The sequence below is a fragment of the Pristiophorus japonicus genome, chromosome 4, assembly GCF_044704955.1.
Source record: "Pristiophorus japonicus isolate sPriJap1 chromosome 4, sPriJap1.hap1, whole genome shotgun sequence".
In the NCBI taxonomy this organism is placed as follows: domain Eukaryota; kingdom Metazoa; phylum Chordata; class Chondrichthyes; family Pristiophoridae; genus Pristiophorus; species Pristiophorus japonicus.
Window position 1 is genome coordinate 253,533,789 of NC_091980.1, and position 18,045 is coordinate 253,551,833.

At 42.1% G+C, this 18,045-nt stretch overlaps 1 protein-coding gene and 1 long non-coding RNA gene across 4 annotated transcripts in view; one reads left to right on the forward strand and one right to left on the reverse strand.

The window, feature by feature from the left end:
* LOC139262341 (uncharacterized) overlaps nt 1-18,045 on the forward strand; it is a 226,184-nt gene that overhangs the window by 98,571 nt on the left and 109,568 nt on the right. The window lies entirely within an intron of this gene.
* On the reverse strand, nt 1,108-10,964 carry LOC139262340 (protein LBH). 3 transcript variants are annotated; one of them, XM_070877522.1, is made up of 5 exons: nt 10,836-10,964; nt 10,111-10,378; nt 8,510-8,597; nt 5,467-5,674; nt 1,108-2,617 (listed from the first exon to the last, which is right to left on the reverse strand). In XM_070877522.1, the coding sequence occupies exons 2-5, from the start codon at nt 10,131-10,133 to the stop codon at nt 2,529-2,531; spliced, it is 408 nt and encodes a 135-aa protein (XP_070733623.1). In that variant the 5' UTR covers nt 10,134-10,378; nt 10,836-10,964; the 3' UTR covers nt 1,108-2,528. The 3 variants fall into 3 exon arrangements, with proteins under 3 accessions (XP_070733623.1, XP_070733625.1, XP_070733624.1); XM_070877524.1 differs by lacking the exon at nt 10,111-10,378; XM_070877523.1 differs by lacking the exons at nt 10,111-10,378; nt 10,836-10,964 and adding an exon at nt 9,414-9,883.

Below are 18,045 nucleotides of genomic sequence, written 5' to 3' on the forward strand. Positions count from 1 at the left end.
CACCATTTTGGCACACTGGAGCACTTGTCCCAGCAAGGGAGAGGAAGGAATTTCATTGCAGCATCTAGCTACAACATAGCAAAGCCAGATGAAGTTAAAAGGTGGAGGGATGGAAGGCCCAGAATTTAAATGTTTTGCTTTCCCAATTGGGAAACTGACATTTTAAGAGCCACTGGACCCATTTTCTGCCAGGATTTAGTCCTGGCATGCACTTTGAGGAGGGGAATGCAAGAAGTGGCAACCCCTACTTCCTGAGGAATTTCCGATCCCAGGCAGCAAGGGGCCAAGACCTGATAGAACAAGCTTCTTCAATTTCCTTACCCTATCCCTCTCTGATTGTGTGATTTTCATGTTCAGAATGCACAGGAACTTTGGGGCTAAAATATGTAAAGGAAACTTTCAACCCAATCTTGTATTGTAACAGATAAACTGGTCTTTTTTCTCATTCAAAAGTTGTAGAATCGCAGAGAATCAAAGTATGATCAGTTAATGAGAGCATTGGAGATGAAAGCTAACTAGAATTATATGAATCCTTCTCTAGTACAGTATACATTTTTAAATTATTGCCATTTGTGTGTATTGATTAGTGAAAATTAAATAGTGGGATTTTCAAACTTTTTAATTTCATTCCCAATACCGGTAAATAACACCTTTAAATGCTCATTTAAAAATCGGTTAATAAATATTGGTCAAAACTTAAAATGTTGTGGTTTGGGGTAGCACTAACACCAATTACTTTTTTTGCTGTTATATTGCTGCATTAAACATCAGTGATCTCAGTTAAATCAATTTCTATTCTGTTGTGCCAATGCCATCAAACCAAGTCAAAGTGCTGGAAGGAATATTGTTATCTGGCAAAGGAAGCTTACAAAGTTTTTTTTCCCCCTTTCCAATCAAAATCCCAAATAAGTTTTTTTTTAAATCTGTAAGATCTTTGGAATTCCATTGTGTTTGTATTTTAGGTGGCAATTCTGGCATGGATAGGTGATGCTGGTTTTCTGAATATGAGAGATAGAGTTCCAAATGAAAACAGTATCACAAACATAAAAATAAACAAGCTGTTTTTACAGATGTTATCAGATAGATATATGTTAGAGGACACAAATGCACAATTTGAGCAATGCACTGGACTCCAACTGGTAGCACCAATATAATGTTATTGGTGCTGCCAGTTGGAGTCCAACTGGCAGCATAGCTTCTTCACTGACATAATGTTTTGTATTTTTAAACCGATATGGTGAGATTGGTAGAATAGCACTGTAGCTGTGCTCCCTCAATATGATGTTATTGGTGCTGCCAGTTGGAGTCCAGTGCATTGCTCAAATTGTGCATTTGTGTCCTCTAACATTGTTTAATGACTTACACAATTTGCAGTAGACTCTGTCCTTGCAGTACTGAATTTTCTTTGACTCTTTCAAAATACATATGCTCCTGTGTCTGATATCACCTCATACACATATATATCTATCTGATAACATCTGTAAAAATAGCTTGTTTATTTTTATGCTGAATATAATATAGAATTAGAGGAATGAAAAACTGCCCATTTTTTCACTAGTATTCTGCAAATCAACTATGACATTTAAATTTATATTTTTAATTGTGATGGTGCTGAAAAAAGTTGAAGGCTTTTGATTTCAAAATGAGCCCTAATACAAACATAAAAGACACCTTCTATATAAAATATCCTAAATAATATGTAAAGATCTACCTGCAGAGTTAGACATAGCAGCCCTCAGTTTGGCCTTGTATTACTTTTCCTCTACTACCTCCATTCATTTCAATGCTAGTCATTTCTTCTGTTGCCTGGGAACAGGCTGTGCTGCGCCAACTTGCAAATGGAAAAAGGTTTAAAATAACAAGACCTTAAACTTGGGTTTTTCTCAAATTGCTAATTGATTTCTGTCCACGTTATCTTAGGCTCATAAATCACAGTGTTTAACCATTGTAACTTTCCAGAAACAAATAACCTGGCCAGCAGATAGCTTCTGGCATTCCAAAACTCAAAATCAATCCACAGTGTTTGCACCTAAGTGAACAATACTAGTGTGTTTTCTTATAGCAGAATTTGTTCATTCTGCCTTTTCTTATACATATTTCACATTTACACTAATATGTGTGGAACACTAGAGAATACTTGTTAATAATGAGTATTTTACTCCAATTTAAGTAATATCTGGATCAGGTGTGGTGATTGACTTGGAAGAAGAGGAAGAGTAAAAGCAGCTACTACATCTGTAGCTATGTAGGCAACTAAAGACATTGCTGATCAAATATGAACATAAAGCTTCAATGTGTACTTAATGCTTAAGACACGGACAATATATAAACAATAAATACTATCTCTATGTAACATCAACCACCATATATATAAATAATTGTCAGAAATTCAAGTAACTGCAAAACATTCAGATGAAGCCTTTTGACAAACAAGTCTGTTGACTCAGAATCCCTTTTGACTTTCTCTACCAGGTTCTAGTCTGTGACCAAACATTCACAGTGGGGTTCCAGTCAGGTCATGTCAGTTTTTAGCTGCTGTCATTTGAGCTTTCTGATGTTCTTTGATCAGAATAGTCTATTTCGATTTCTGGTATTTGACTGGGTTGTGATGATATATCTAAAATGAACAGAATTAACATTACTTGTTTTATAGCTAGACAATAGAAATCTATTATTGTAATCAGACAGACATTAATTGAATAAGTGTTCCAAAGATTTCCAAGCTTATATCATGTGTGAGATATAAATCAGCCAAAGTGTTTTGCTACGTAATGCTTCCCTCGTACACATGGCACTATTCCTTTTATACATAAAAACAAACGTTGGCTATATGCCTTTTTGCTCTTGCAGAAAAAGAGCATTTTGACAAAATAATGACAAACATGGGGTTAATGTAACATCTATCCTCTACTGATCACTAGGGCTGATTCAGCTGATTTGATTCACTAAGTGGTACTACCTTCTTCACTACTCCATCTGTTTCCCTCCTGAAGCTTAGTGCTAATACGAGGAGGAGGTATACTACTAAACATGTCACTAAAAGAGCAGTCATAAACATATGTTTATTCCAGCATGATAACAAACCTTTATTCCAATGAAAATATATATAAACAATTATTGTCTATCTCCATTTTAGTAAATTATTTTTTTCCTTGTCTGTTAAGCGTCATGTTGAATTCAAGCAAGAAGCAACCTGTCTCAGACTCCTGTAAAGCTCCTTTTGAACTAGTTAATAAGAGCTGGGAAACAGCAGTCAGCATGACTTATGCTCCAAATTACCCTCACTCTGGAGAAATGGCTCACAGGTTTATTGCTCCTCTAATGGTGGCACCGTTATTTATGTGCAAATGCCACAGCAACTTCAGGCAAGGGTAAATGCGTAATTAAATGCGAAAATCCAAAAGTTGCTGTGCGAGATGCGCTGGACCACCGTTAGCTTCGCAAAAACAGCATCTCGCTGTCTGCCTCACCATTCAAATGCACTGAATGGCATGAAGTTGCTGTATTTGCACAGTAGATACGAACTAAACTCGCCACAGAAAGTTAAATCTTGTCTATTTCAGTTTAAGTATCCTTTTATCGACGTAATAAGTGTTAATTACTGTAAGTTAACCTCTTTGGCATTGAAAATTAACTATTACAAATGTGGAGTCTCACTCCTTCAGGTTTTAATTGCTGTAAAAAAAAATTTACATTTCCTTTCACTCTTTTCTGCTCTCTCTTAATCCAATCTTACTTTTCCTCTCTTTATTTCTCTTTCTGTACCTGATTTGATAGTGAATTCACCTACTCTAATTTACACTGCCTTCTCAGTCCTTGCACTAGTGATTTCACAATCCTTCAATCCGATTGGTTAAGGACTGACAGAGTTGCTTGCTCTGTTCACTCAGGTCCCAGATGCCCGGTTTCCCTCACTGCGACGTTATCAGCTCGCACTTACAGCAACTTACCATGCAAAAAAATTAAAGACCTAAACATGCAAGGGCAAGTCTAACTAATGGCAGATGAAGGGTCATCGACCTAAAACTTTAACTCTGCTTTCTCTCCACAGATGCTGCCTGACCCGCTGAGATTTCCAGCATTTTCTGTTTTTATTCTAGATTCTAGCATCCGCAGTATTTTGCTTTTGGGTTGTAATGGCAGATTCTGTTAGATTCACTTCTACAGTAAATTATGGCCCATTATGTGATAAAACCATAATGCAGCATAATCCTTTATTGCACCAGTACTCCACCTCAATGTTGTTCTCAGTGAAAGTATAATCAATAATTGTAATATGTATATTGTGCTGTAACATTATTACGAAATGTAAAATACTGCAGTGGCAATTGGCTTCCGTGCTATATGCTAGGGAGAGGAAAAGACTCAGCTAGCATTCCTGCTCCTGATCAAATCCAGTGACTGCTCCTGGAAAATGCATGTTTATGCATGTCAAGTAAGAATAGAATCTAGTTTGCCAACATTCATTCTCTAGAGCCACATATGAAGAACTTGAATGGCTGTGCTTGCAGCACTGTTCCTCAGCATGATTCAAGAGAAAATTGGGAGAGGAAGGGAGAAAACGTAAATATGGCAAATGGAATTTGTAGTAAGGGAAGTAAAATTGCATCTGATTGTCAATCTCTATAATGCTCTCAACTATAACAGACCTCGAATAAATAGCCTTTATTTGTAACTTCCTTATTCAGATAGAAACTGTAAGTCAGTTGAGCCCAGATAAACAAATACTATTTCAACAAATCATATCCCATTCATACTTATTATGCAGGTTCCTGTCCTAAACATAGAATTTAAGCACAGCATCCAGAAAGATGCATCGACTGTTCCTCAATTTTCTCTTACGTAGTGCTCAATACATTATTGTCAATCAACTGCTACATTTCATCCAGAAGTCTTAAATTATAGAAAATAAATATTTCTCATTGAAGGTTTTCTGTTTCTGTCCTGATTTATAGTTGAATGAATGATCAGATTGTGATGTAAAGATTTACAAATTGATTATTTTTTCTGAAGGTTAGAGAAATCTGACCTAAGCTTAAAATTGCTGAACAAACGAGTTTTGTATTTATTAGGATGCTGCTGTAATAAAGCATATCTCATAATTGTAATATTATAGCAAGGCATGCTGTAGTATTTATGTGACAGTCCTATTGATTAAATGTGTCTTTATATTGCAGATATATGGGATACCTTCACTAGATTGCAATGTTTGAGGAACTCATTATCCTATTCACTTTAAATTTGAAAGAAAGTTATGTTTTAAAATATTGTTTAAAAGCAAAAATTATACAGATGAACAGATGCTTGGCTATATGACATCAGTTTTACTTCATTTACAAGTGCAAGCAATACAATTCTCTTGTTCCTGTGCGTGGGGGCATTTTTTGGTATTACTCCTAAAATATATACTTTGGTAATCAACTGGTATTATTATAGAAGTGCAACTCCAAGAAATGCACATTTTACCTTCTTCCTCATCCTCTGGTATTTTTGGTTTAGATGATAATTCACTTTGGTGATGCTCCTCATCTTCCAACACATTCATTTCATCAGGTGGCCATCGCAGCTCTCCACTCTCAACCTCGCCACTCTCAGTTGGTTCAACCACAATTGAAGGCAGTCTTTTTGTCATCTTAGGATACCTTTCAGATTTTTCATGGGGATCAGGAAATATCTGGTGTAAAAATAAATTATTATTTGCTATTAATACATTCCTTCTGTATTTTTCAATTCTTCCTACAAAAAAATGGTACAGGTACTTTCAAGCTGCACAAAACGCTGCATATTATATTTAATTTATTTTCTACATGATACATTGCAGCACCTTGGAGAATATTATTTACTTCAAGGAAATGTTAGTGTTAGGGGGAGGGGGTCTGGTGGCTGTACTAATTGGTGGTAGGACTTGGGTTTGCAAATAATATTCTGCATATAGCAAGTATGATTAGGGGCAAAAAAGTTCCAAAGTGCACTGGCAGAGGCCGAGGACCAGATTGTTTGGACAACCCTTGGTTAAGCAATCGTATATGGAATCGAGGGACCAAAAAGAAGAAAAGACTGGATAAAGTGATGCTGTCCAATTACTTTAGGTGGGTTTCATTTGCGTTTACATTCGAGTGCAATTTATTGTGCTGCTCTTTAAAGTTATTTGAAGCTGTTAGTGGTTTACATTTATTTTATTATAAAACAGATATAAATTTTAGAAAAAAGCTAATAGCTAGATGCAGTCAATTGACAATATTGTACGTGTTCTTCACTGATGCACGCTGACAGTTCCAGCTAATGTTTGTGAGACATAACAGCCACATAAAGTTTTAAACCACAAAAACATCTTGGGACTGAAATTGCCCCCTCCATAAGCTCCATTACCGCTTCTAAGGGGTGGGAATGGAGCGGAGAAGCCTTACCGACCGGGGCCAGATGGATGGCCTGACCCATCCGAAATTGCTCCCGGGCCAGGAGCAGCGGGAACGGGTTTCCATTCCGCTCGTGTTCCTGCCACGTCGGGCATCCACTGACCCCTTACCGACTGATGGTGACCCCCTTTCCATCCCCCGCACGGAATTGCCCTGCAGGAGTGACGCTGCAGCCAATCAGTGCCACTGACAGCATTCCCCGGCGAGGAGCTGTCTGTGGCTGGGTGGTGCATCCACCTTTAAAGGGGAGGTCACGCTGCCGGTGACTCCATCTTATTTTTAATCATCGGCTGACTGCCAGGTCGGGTCAACAATTATGTCCATAGGTTTGACCGGGCCGCCAACAGGTAGCCTGGCACCCTCTCTTGGGTGCCAGGCTGCTAGCCCAGCTGAAACCCTCCCTGGTGGCTCAGTGTTTGCCACTAACATAACTGCAGAGTTCGCACTGGTCCTCCCCTTTAACTGAAGGAGAGGGACAGTGTGACACATCAGCGCGCCGCTGCTGACTTGGAGCGACGGCCGTTCTGACCCGCCTGCACTTCTGCCCCTCTCCTGACACCAACACCACTCCAACCGGAAACAAGAAACAAAGTGCTGAAAATCGCCAGATTGCCCGCCCCATGCAACTGTACTTTCAAAGACCATACTGCCTAACTTTGACCTTCCATTTTCCATAATACCTCTGCAACTGTTGATTTGCTCAACTACTCCCTCAAATCCACTATTGATGCCTTTGTCCCAAGTAAAACCATCACCATCCATCTTACGAACCAGCCAAACCCTCTTGTAGAGCCCCTATCTTCTATCTTTTAACATATCCTGCATGCAGTTAATTTAGCCACTCAGTGTCAGGTCTTTCTTGATCACGCTCTACTCTGCCAAAATGGGCAACTATTCAAGGATCATCCAATGAGCAAAGGTAACCCCAAATTCCTTTTCTCTACCAATTGCCTCCTTAAATCTCTCCCTGCCCTCTCTAAGAAATGCAAGGAACTTGTGGATATTTTTATCTCCAAGATAGAGACCATCCATTCAGTTAGCTCTTCTGCTTCCTCCTCCCACTGCTCACTAAGGCAAATCTCCCCTGTCCCATCCCTAACCTAGTCTTGAACCCTTGTCTCTATCTAATTGCAATCCATCTTCTTTCCATGCTTTCTCCAAGCATAATCCATCATCTCATCTATGACATCTAACTCCTGTTCCCTGTATCCCAACTTCTTTTTCTGGCCCACATTTTAGCTGACATTGTAAGTGGTTTCCTCGCCTCAAGCACTGTTAATCTATCTTTAAAAATAACTGTCATCATCCCCCTCCTCAAAAGAAATCTTCAACCCTTTGCTCCTCATTAATTAACATCCCATCTTCAACCTTACTTCACTTTCCAGGGTCCTTGAATGAGTTGCCACCCCCTCGCTCTTCTCTCGCACTCCTTGTCTGAACCCCTCCAATTGGGTTTCCATCCCTCCCCACAGCACCAAAATAACCACAACATCCCTAAAGAAACAAATTAAATTCTCTGTGACTATAACCATAGTGCGTTATTTCTCCTTGACCTCTCTGCAGCCTTTGACACAGTCAAGCACATGATCCTCCTCTTACACCTTTTCTCCAGCTTTCTGGATCATTTGGTGACTGAAGCCACGTCATGTTGCCATTTTGGAGAGAATCCTCGACATAACCTTTGATCTTTGGTTTAGTGCCTAATTCTGGAGAGCATAGAGACTGGCCGTCATTAGTATATGTGTCAGTATTTCTCTTTATAATTAGGATTATGTTAACAATTCAGAATAATACAGTTCCCATTTAAATATGTGAAGTTGTCACTTCTTTGTTTCGCACACGTATAATTTATGTGGTTCCAATGGAGTGATAAAATGTTCACTGCTAAAATGATTCTTCGCACCATATGTCTGATAACAGGGACAGAAATAAACTCAACGAGGAACACAGGCGGTAACCCGTATCTGTACTAGTAGCAACCCGCCACTTCCATGGTGCTACTAACCCGGGGTTTAGAATGTAGCCGCCAGAAGAAGAAATCTAAATCTAAGACTATGTTTACTGATCACTTTGGCCTCACACACACACATTACCTGAAAGGGGAGTCTTCCTTCCTCTGGAGTCTGGTTTAAAGTAAAATCCTCCATTACAGGCTCGCAGCTACTCATCACTTCCGTCATTCTGAAACACAAAGTACTAATCGAGTTTGGCAAATTCTACACGCCAATTTTACCATTCTATTGGCATTTTTGAGTTGGCCCACGATGTAATTTTGGTGTAATGGGTGTTTTGAAATTGGAGGGCAAGTTAATGAATACACAAAAAGAATCACCCAAACTGCTCTATCAATCGATTGTGAAAGCAATGCAGAGAAACGATCCACTTTTCAATGTGTGAGACAGGCACACAGACGGGCTGTCCCCCTCATCAGACAGGTTTGTGGAGATGTGAGGGAACAGGAGTCAGCTGGTTGGTATTTCCGTACGAGAAGCTGAACAATGATGTTCTTGATCAGGGCGAGGAGAACACACAGTAAGATCATTCTTTATCAGAAAACAGGATTGGAGCTGGACCGCGTCAGTAATAACAATAAGAGCGCTTAAACAAACCTCTTAATCCGTGCAAATCATTCCTGTAGATTCCAACAAGAAAAGGATACATTTAGCGAGATCATGGCTGCACAGGAATTTGTTAGAAATAAAATCACTGTCCAAAACTTCATACTTCCTGACTGCTTTTGTGAATTATATTTCAAACGACGCCGAGCAGCCGTTTGACGCCTTCCTTAACACGCGGGAAGCTGCAGTCGGTTCAATCGATCAATCGGTTTGTTTTTAGAGCCGGTGGTTGAGAGAGGAAAGCAAAATGTTTACCTTCAATGGGCGCTCCCGCCGCCCGGTGCGTCGGATTGCTCGGCCCTGCTCCACACCCCATTGCTGCTGTACATCGCGCAATGCAATGGGAATGAAGAGTGCAAAACACAGCCACCATTCCTACCTTAAGAGAAGAAATACACCTGGGTGCCGCACGCACTCTGCGCTTGCTCTTGTGTCTGAGGAATGTGCGGCGAGCTGTTGGAGTGTAATTTGTGCTGAACAGTCTCCGGTTGCCGCTTTTGATGGGTGACAGCTCTACGTTAGCTGCGGGCGATTGCAGCTGACAGGACCTGGTGAGTGTGAGCCGCCCCAGGAAGAACAACAGCAATTGTCCACACAGCCACAGAGAGAGGGAGCCTTTCTCACCACATCCACATCATCAGTGAGCAGGCATGGTGAGGGAGAGGAGCAGAGCTGGAGTCACGGTACAAGGGATCCCACTGCCGGCCACTTCTCAGAGGAGAACACAGCCAGCACTCTGCCATCAGCGGAATTGGGGAAGGGGACTGCAAATACCATGCACGGTGGGGGGAGTTAGAGCAAAATAATAGCTTCTTTATTCTCTTTAAAAATGTATTAATTCTCAAATAATAGACATATTAAATATGTGCACACAAATTATGGTAATAGTCATATTTTAATCAATTATTTAGCACTGAAATCATGTTGGATTTAACAAGGCGGTTCATTTAAATCCCTTTTCAAAGGTAGCCGGGTGCACCTTGATTTGATCTAAAACGAATGACCAACTGTTTATCTGCGAGATGGATCGCCCTGCAGTCTTAAGTTTTCGATGGCACTAATATATGATCACCTACCTCCTGACAAACAGCCCTGACATTTAACCACACCAGAATTCCAGCAGCGTTGTGATGGCTATGAAGATTTCCGAATTGGCAGTGTCCATGTATTGTGTTTCTATGCTCTTACTGCAGTCAGGGTTCTTTTTGCAGATGATCGGTACAATAAAGCATGAAATCGTTTCTCAGAAACGAGGAAAAAGTCTTTCTCGATCTCCGAAGAGGTTAAAGTCTGAATTGCGTGCGGTGGCTGTGACGTCTTATCGCATCTCTCTCCAGATTTGCCCTTTTTAAAGTTTAAAATATTCACCACTGTAAGGATTAGACCGGTGCAGGGAGGAAAGCTATTTGAGGATAGCATTCATCATGTCATCTGACTAACAACACGATTCGAGCACGAATTTTCGTATAAATATGAACTGATCAGATTTCTATCAGGTTATATTAAAACAAATGGAAGTCAGGATACATGAATCGTGTTCAGACTGAACTAAGTGCACGGCAGATTTAAAAATAAACACATCTATACAACCTATTAGGTCAACATTTAACAGACAATTGAAAGATATCTGATAACATAAATAAGAAACGCATAATCATTGTAGTGTTTATTTCTCTGCGAACATAACCAGGCTGAGACTATGGTTATACCGATAAACACAGCTGAGCATTTGCACTTTTTCTCATCTTCTGGAGATCTTAGTGAAGCCATAAGTAAACGTGAGCGATTCTGGACACTTTACCTTTCCAAGGGACCTGCAAGATGGTTCAGAGAAGAGTGAGACTTTTGATTCCAGAAAAGGGGAGTAACTTAAAAGAACTGAAGTTGTTATCATTGGAGAAAAGATTGAGAGAGAGAGCATGCTTCAGGTCTTTAAAATATGAGATTTGGATATTGCAGACGTCACTAAGGGGTAATAGATGTCTCATCTTTATTTTCACCGATAACATTGTTTCAAGGACAAGCAGCTGTGTTTTCCGCTGGGAATATTACTTCAGATGTTGGCTTTATTATTAATGCCATAAATCTGGCCAATCCAGAGGCAGCAATTAAAATATCAGTTTCATACTGAATAGGCACTAAACTGGGGGGAAAGTATTGGCAAAATATGCTAAGCCAGCTATTGAGACTGGAAAGCAGCACTGGCTGAAATGGACGGCAAACAGAAGTGAACTAATACTTGAATGCCCTGTTTAAAAGATGGAGAGCCCACAAAATTCCTCAGTAGATGCACATTCAAGGATACAGAACGTGCCACTGTTCGCATTGCAGACCGACCAGCTCATGATATTGCTAAGTTGATATCTATATCCTATATACAATTAATTTTGCACCCGACATGACCACCCTCAAAATAGCATATCATAATGGGATCATTGTCATTTTTCACCATACATTCTTTTTATTCATTCACAGGTTATGGGTGTCACTGACAAGGTCAGCATTTATTGCCCATCCCTAATTGCCCTTGAGAAGGTGGTGGTGAACCACCTTTTTGAACTGCTGCAGTCCGTGTGGTGAAGGTACTCCCACAGTGCTGTTAGGGAGTTCCAGGATTCAGGTGGGCATTGGATAGTATTATGTCTGTGATGTACTTAGGAACAACTCCATGAGGCAATGTGTTGTACTCAAACTGTAGTGACCTTGGTCCTTTATTCCAAACTCCAGAGTGAGGCACAAGCATGGTGTGCAGTCTTTTGCACTGGACCCTGCCACCAGGGCAGGAAACCCCCGGTCTCCACCAGTTGCACCCTCGAGTGGTGCCAGCATGTATGTACACAGTGTAAACCTTATTGATAGTGCATCAGGTAAACAAGTCTCCATCTTATGCAACCACACAGTGACTACACAGAGAGTACATCCATAGTCAGCATATACAACATCACTCTCCTCCAAGTCCTTTGTGCCAATTACCTTTGCACTATGTGCTCTGGCTCAGCTCTCCCCAGACTTAAGTGCCAATAGCCCTTGCACCTTGGCTGTGCTTTGGCTTGGCTCTCTCCCTGTTAGCTCCCAAGTCCTTTTGCCACAACGTTGGGTAGTGGTTACCAGTTTGGATGGTTCGATGATGCAGCGGAGGTTCCAGAGGGAGTTCTGGGTGTGATCCACGTGTGTGTGTCCATGGCTACATACATCATTCCCCCCCCCCCACCCCCCCACAGCGAGTTCATGCAGCTGGCCCGTTACATTACATACAGGATCAGACACAGTGCAAGTACAAAGAAAGGAAGAAGAAAATTTTTTACACTTTGTATCGTGGCACCTTGGTTCAGTGACTTACATTCGTTATGCTTTACGGTCGTGCGCCAGGATTGGTTCAGTCATGGTCAGTACTGAGGTAGCAGTACAGGTATGTGAGGACGCTAGTTCCAGAGCAACCGGACAGGGTCCTAGTCGTCTGATGGTGGCGCTGCGCCCCCTGCTAGCGGGGTGGGCTTGGTTCACTCACCTTGCCAGGACTCAGGGTCTTTGCCGTTGCCTAATGGTGGGCAGAGCCACAGATGTATGTAGCCTCCCTGTCCTCCTTTGAGGGCTGTAGAGTCTTCTGCCTGCTCTCTAACGGTGTTGGGAACCTGGCTGTTCCAGGCCCCATTTGGGGAACTCGTTAGTTCTGACCTTTCGCTCCCGGACATGGCCGAGGTAGTAACTGGGTCTGGGGGCTGCACCGTCTCCACCCGGGTGGTGGAAAATGGAGGTCGACTGCACGTATTGGCGCCATTTTCATTTCCGGGTCCGTGGCGAATAGTGCCATTGGGTGCCTGCAGTGTGGGATAGACCTGGGGCAGGGTATCAGGATCAGTGTCGTTACCCTCCTGAGATCGCTCACTTGCTACTTTTGGGGACACTCTATTCCCTACATCTCGCAACAACATTTTGTTCTTTACTTTAGGAATAGTACTGACAATTCGCAACAATATTGTGTAACAATCTTAATCAGTACGTTACATTGATTGCCATGCATACAATGTCTCTTTAAGTTCAGTTGTTTGCATGTCTCCTTTAAGAGAATCTTGCTGGCTTTATCCCAGTCAAATCCTTTGCTGGATACTAGGTGTTAGTCCCTCAGCGTTGCACCTTGTGATATTGCCGCGGCTATCTTTTTTTCAGCCACGCTGCCCCTCGCTGCATCGGGGATGCCATCTAGCCTCTGTCCTCGAGGTCGACTGTCTTGATCCTTCTCTCCCATGATTCTGCCACAAAAGCTGGAAGAGTGCCTGTGAATTCGATCTTCCTCCCCAGGAGTCCTGCCACTGGAGCCGGGAAGGTACGTTTAGGTCGTTCCGGTCGGATCATTACCACGCAGTCGTGATGGACATCTGTGCCTCTGGTGCTGCGCTGGTCTATTCTCTGGTGCCTGACCCGAATGAAGGTGAGGTTTTGCTCTGCCTCTGAGCATGGGGGACATTGATTGCTGGAGTGAAAAGTCTTCCCATTTCCACTGGATCTTCCTCATCCACCTTCTTCCGAGTGGCGTTGGACCATCACCTGCAACAATCCACAGAGGTAACTTGTGCACCACACCATTATAGATTACACTTACATCCGCATTGGGATTAGCTCCTTGGTGTAGGTGCGCAACATTTCCTGTACTGAAACCAGCTTGGGTTGTTTTTCGTTCCATAACCTCTCAAAGGCATCCTGGCTCATCACTGACTAGCTCGCTCCTGTGTCCACTTCCATGAAGACTGGCACGCCGTTTATCTTGACTTCCATCTTCACTGGAGGACAATCGGTGGTGCAGGTATACACTCCATACACTTCTTCTTGGGGCTAAGCTGCCTCTCTGGCCAAATCATCATACTCCCCCCTGGATTCAAAGTCATCTACTGACTCCTCTGCTAGACAGTGAGTCGTATTTCTATTTACATGTAGGCTTGAGATAGCTCTTCATGTTACAGGCTTTGCATACATATTCAGCAAACCGACACTGGTAAGCCCTATGGTTTCCTCCGCAACGCCAGCATGGTGCTACTCGATTAACACCCCTCGGCAGAATCTGAGTTCTGGAACCCTGAGGTCTGTGCTCTCTACCCTGGGCAGAGCCACATTCTATAGTCTTGCCTGTGAAAGGCACCATTCTGTGTACAGTACTTGCCAGGTGAGTCCACAGGATGAATAATTTGCTTGGTGCTGCAGGTCGAGGTCATGAACGCCTGACTGATGCTGATGACCTTCTGCAGGTTTACTGTGGTGTCGGCAGATAATAGCTTGTGAAGGAGGCCCTCGTGGCCGATTCCCATAATGAAGATGTCTCACAATGCTTCGTTGAAGTGCATGCCAAAATCACATGGTGCCGCAAGTCTCCTGAGGTCGGCAGCATATTTTGCAATCTCCTGGCCCTCAGGTCTGCAGTGAGTGTAGAATCTGTACCTGGCCATGAGGATGCTCTCTTTTGGTTTTAGTTAGTTGCTAATTAGTTCAGTCAGCTCATCGTATGTCTTATCCTTGGCCTTCGTGGGTGCCAGCAAGTCTCCGATGAGGCGATAGACCTCGGGCCCACAACTGGTCAGCATTATAGCCTTGCGCTTTTTCGCCAATGCGTCCGTCTCCTCTGCCAGGTCGTTTGCCACGAAATATAACTCGAGCCTTTCTATGAAGGCATCCCAATCATCACACTCTACGAAGTCTTTTAGTGTGCCAAAGGTAGCCATAATCGCGTGAAAGTCCGTATTCTCATCGCCAGTTATTATGTCTGTGATGTACTTATGAACGACTCCATGAGGCAATGTGTTGTACTCAAACTGTAGTGACCTTGGTCCTTTATTCCAAACTCCAGAGTGAGGCACAAGCATGGTGTGCAGCCTTTTATACTGGGCCCTGCCACCAGGGCAGGAAACCCCCGGTCTCCACCAGTTGCACCCTCGAGTGGTGCCAGCACGTATGTACACAGTGCAAACCTTATTGATAGTGCAAACCTTATTGATAGTACATCAGGTAAACAAGTCTCGATCTTATGCAACCACACAGTGACTACACAGGAGTACATCCATAGTCAGATGGAATGTCTGCTCCACCTGGTTGATGATGTTGGTGGAAGGTCCAATCGAATTGCACAGTTGGACCTCATTAACATTCAACGTATGAGCTGCTAGCACCAATCACACTACTGATCGGCAGCTCACTGATTGGGAGGGTGGAAAATCAGGCGTGGCTGCTGATCATGATGGGCCTGCAGGGAGGGATGGAAGCATTAGGAGTGACATAGAGTACAGGTAGTAGTTTTCAGCTGCAGGGACATTTCTGCAGCATCCACAGCAGCAAGAAAATGAAATATTGGAAGCTTTTAATGCTCAAACGCACAAGCAATTGCAGAAAAATGTATGGTTTCCAGCTTTCTTTGACTGTAGCAAAGGATCCCACTAAATACTGCTGGAAAGGCTGCCTCCTGACCTGTACTGCCTAAGGATTGTGGGTGGGTAGAGGAACAAGTGGTAGCAATGTGGAGACAAAAATGGAGTTGGGGTCTTGACAACATGATTTGACTCCGCTTTGCTTATATGAATGAGGTCTCCACCTGTTTCCGGTGGGAGCTCTGACCAAAAATTGGAACGGCAGACCTTCAGTGGTAAATCAACGGGATTTTGTTTCACATTTTTTGTCCCACTACTACTCTTTTTACATCTAAAAATAGACGTTAGTGGGATAAAAATTGCCATCGATGTTTATAAAGTACTACGGTGACTGACAAACTGTTCTAACAAATACTGTCTTGTCAGCTTCTATAATATACCTTTACAAAGCCAATAAAATACTAACTATAATACAGTGTAACAATTTGGTATAACGACATTCAACTCCTTTATATTGTGGCTCAGTTGGTAGCACACTCACCTCTGAGTCAGAATGTTGTGGGTTCAAGTCCCACTCCAGAAACTTGAGGCCATAATCTAGGCTGGCACTCTAATGTAGTACTGAGGGAGCGCTGCACTGTCGAACGTGTTCTCTTTCAGATGTGACATTAAACCGAAGGCCCATTTGCTTTCTCAGGTGAATTTGAAAGATTCCACAGCACTATTTTGAAGAAGAGCAGGTGTGTTCTCACAGTCTCCTGGCCAATATTTATCCTTCAATCAACATCACTAAAAAATAGATTATCTGGTCAAGATCACATTGCTGTTTGTGGGAGCTTGCTGTGCTGCTGCATTTCCTACATTGCAACAGTGATTGCACTTCATTGGCTGTAAAGTGCTTTGGGACATCCTGAGGTAGTGAAACATGCTATATAAATGCAAGTCTTTCTGCAGAAGTTGAAATGTACACCTAAATCTTTGAATTATGCCTATTTTCTTCAACTGAAGAATGGCTGACTTGTAGTAATAGATGTTGTTTCAGTCTTGACTGTAAATTACTAAATTATTCCTCATTAATTGGTAAATTAAGTTCTGAAATTTCAACATTTTACTATTACAAATGAAGCAGCTGCCACAAGTTGAATGCCTGAAAAGGGTACACCTCAGGCATGCATCATACTATATGACATTCACCCTTACATTTTATAAGCATTAATCTTTCATTAGCGTTATATATTTTAGAAGCTGCTAAAAGGGCAATATTTGCAAGAATGATTCCTTGTAAATGTTATGACTTGCTATTTTGAGACTTTAATAATTGCATACATTTTGCTCTTTACATTCCTTGGGAGCTGGGCCAAGTAAAGATGGTAATATCAAGCAATGCATCCTCAGCTTCTCTCCTGAATCTGGCACTCATCACTTTAAGTATTTCTCTGCTGAAAGTCACTCTTGCAAAAGCAAAACTCCAGTTCAGTTGGTGAACACAGTGCACCATAGAAGTATTTATTTCTTCAAGCAAAATAACAGCAGTGTGGTGAGTCATTAACAACCCTTTAATTGGCCTTACTAAGTCAGTGCCAATTTAGCACCAGAATGTTAGTGCAAACAAATACAGTTTTGACAGTGCAAGAGGCAGGAAATGGCTGTAGCAGACACTGGTATTGCTTTTTCCTCAGCTTTCTTCCCCGTTTAACACCCATCTCCATCATGCTAGCAGCTGAATCTATACACCAAGTATCAAGTCAATGAAAAGCAGTTTTGGCTGCATATTGCTGTGAATGTGGCAGCATAATTTCAGAGCCAAAGCTTAGTTTGCACTAAAGCAAAGCAGTGCAATACCACCCAAGGAGGCCATCTCACATTATTTGACACTGTGTGCAATATAATTCCAGTCTGGCATAAAGCTGAATCTTAAAAGTGCTCAGACTGCCTAGGCACTTTATAAACTTACCACAAAGCCTTCAATATTTTAGGAAGGCAAGCATTCTTGCCATGCATTCGAAATATGAAAAACGTACCAGCAATGAGATTCACAACCTGCAATCTGCAGTTAACAGAGACTGATCACAGAACTAGAGGATACCCATACAAAATCGACAAGTCTAGAAATTAAAGGAGATTTGCAGCAAAAGCAGTAATGCTATGTTTATTAAGAGCTTTTTTAAGAACTGTGTAAATATATTTCAGGACACAATTGATGGTTATAAACTTTGTGAGTAGTCACAGGCCAGGAAGTTCTTTATGCTCTTACACCACCGCTGCAACTTCTCTAGAAGTGCGGTGGAAACCCTGTTTATGTGCGTAAAAATGGGTCTACCACACTTCCAGTAAAGTTAGTGGGCTGGCTTTTCATTTTTTTGTGTTTTTGACCGTTTCCGGGCACAATTCACAGCGGAGTGAAAAATTTAGCACCAGGATAATGTTAGTGTCAGAGCGAGGAACTTTCGCTGAATTAAAGTTCACGAGGAGCATTAGCAGACTTTGTGCACCGGAGCCGAAAGTTCTGGCGTTGACGCAATCTGCCATTTTGCGCATGCGCTTTTTTCCCCACGCTGTCGCAAACGCTAATGCAGGGTGCAGCCACTTCCTGTGCCTCATGCGCAGTACAATCAGGGCTGAATCAGCCATTTCAGATTTTGAATTTGATGATGAAGGAGG

Coding starts and splice junctions, on each gene's coding strand:
- LOC139262340 (XM_070877522.1), bottom strand. CDS start 10,133: ATGTCAGGGCTGTTTGTCAGGAG. Junction 5,675..8,509: donor AAGGAAGACTCCCCTTTCAG/GTAATGTGTGTG, acceptor TTTTTACACCAG/ATATTTCCTGATCCCCATGA. Junction 2,618..5,466: donor ACCAGAGGATGAGGAAGAAG/GTAAAATGTGCA, acceptor TGTTCATTTTAG/ATATATCATCACAACCCAGT.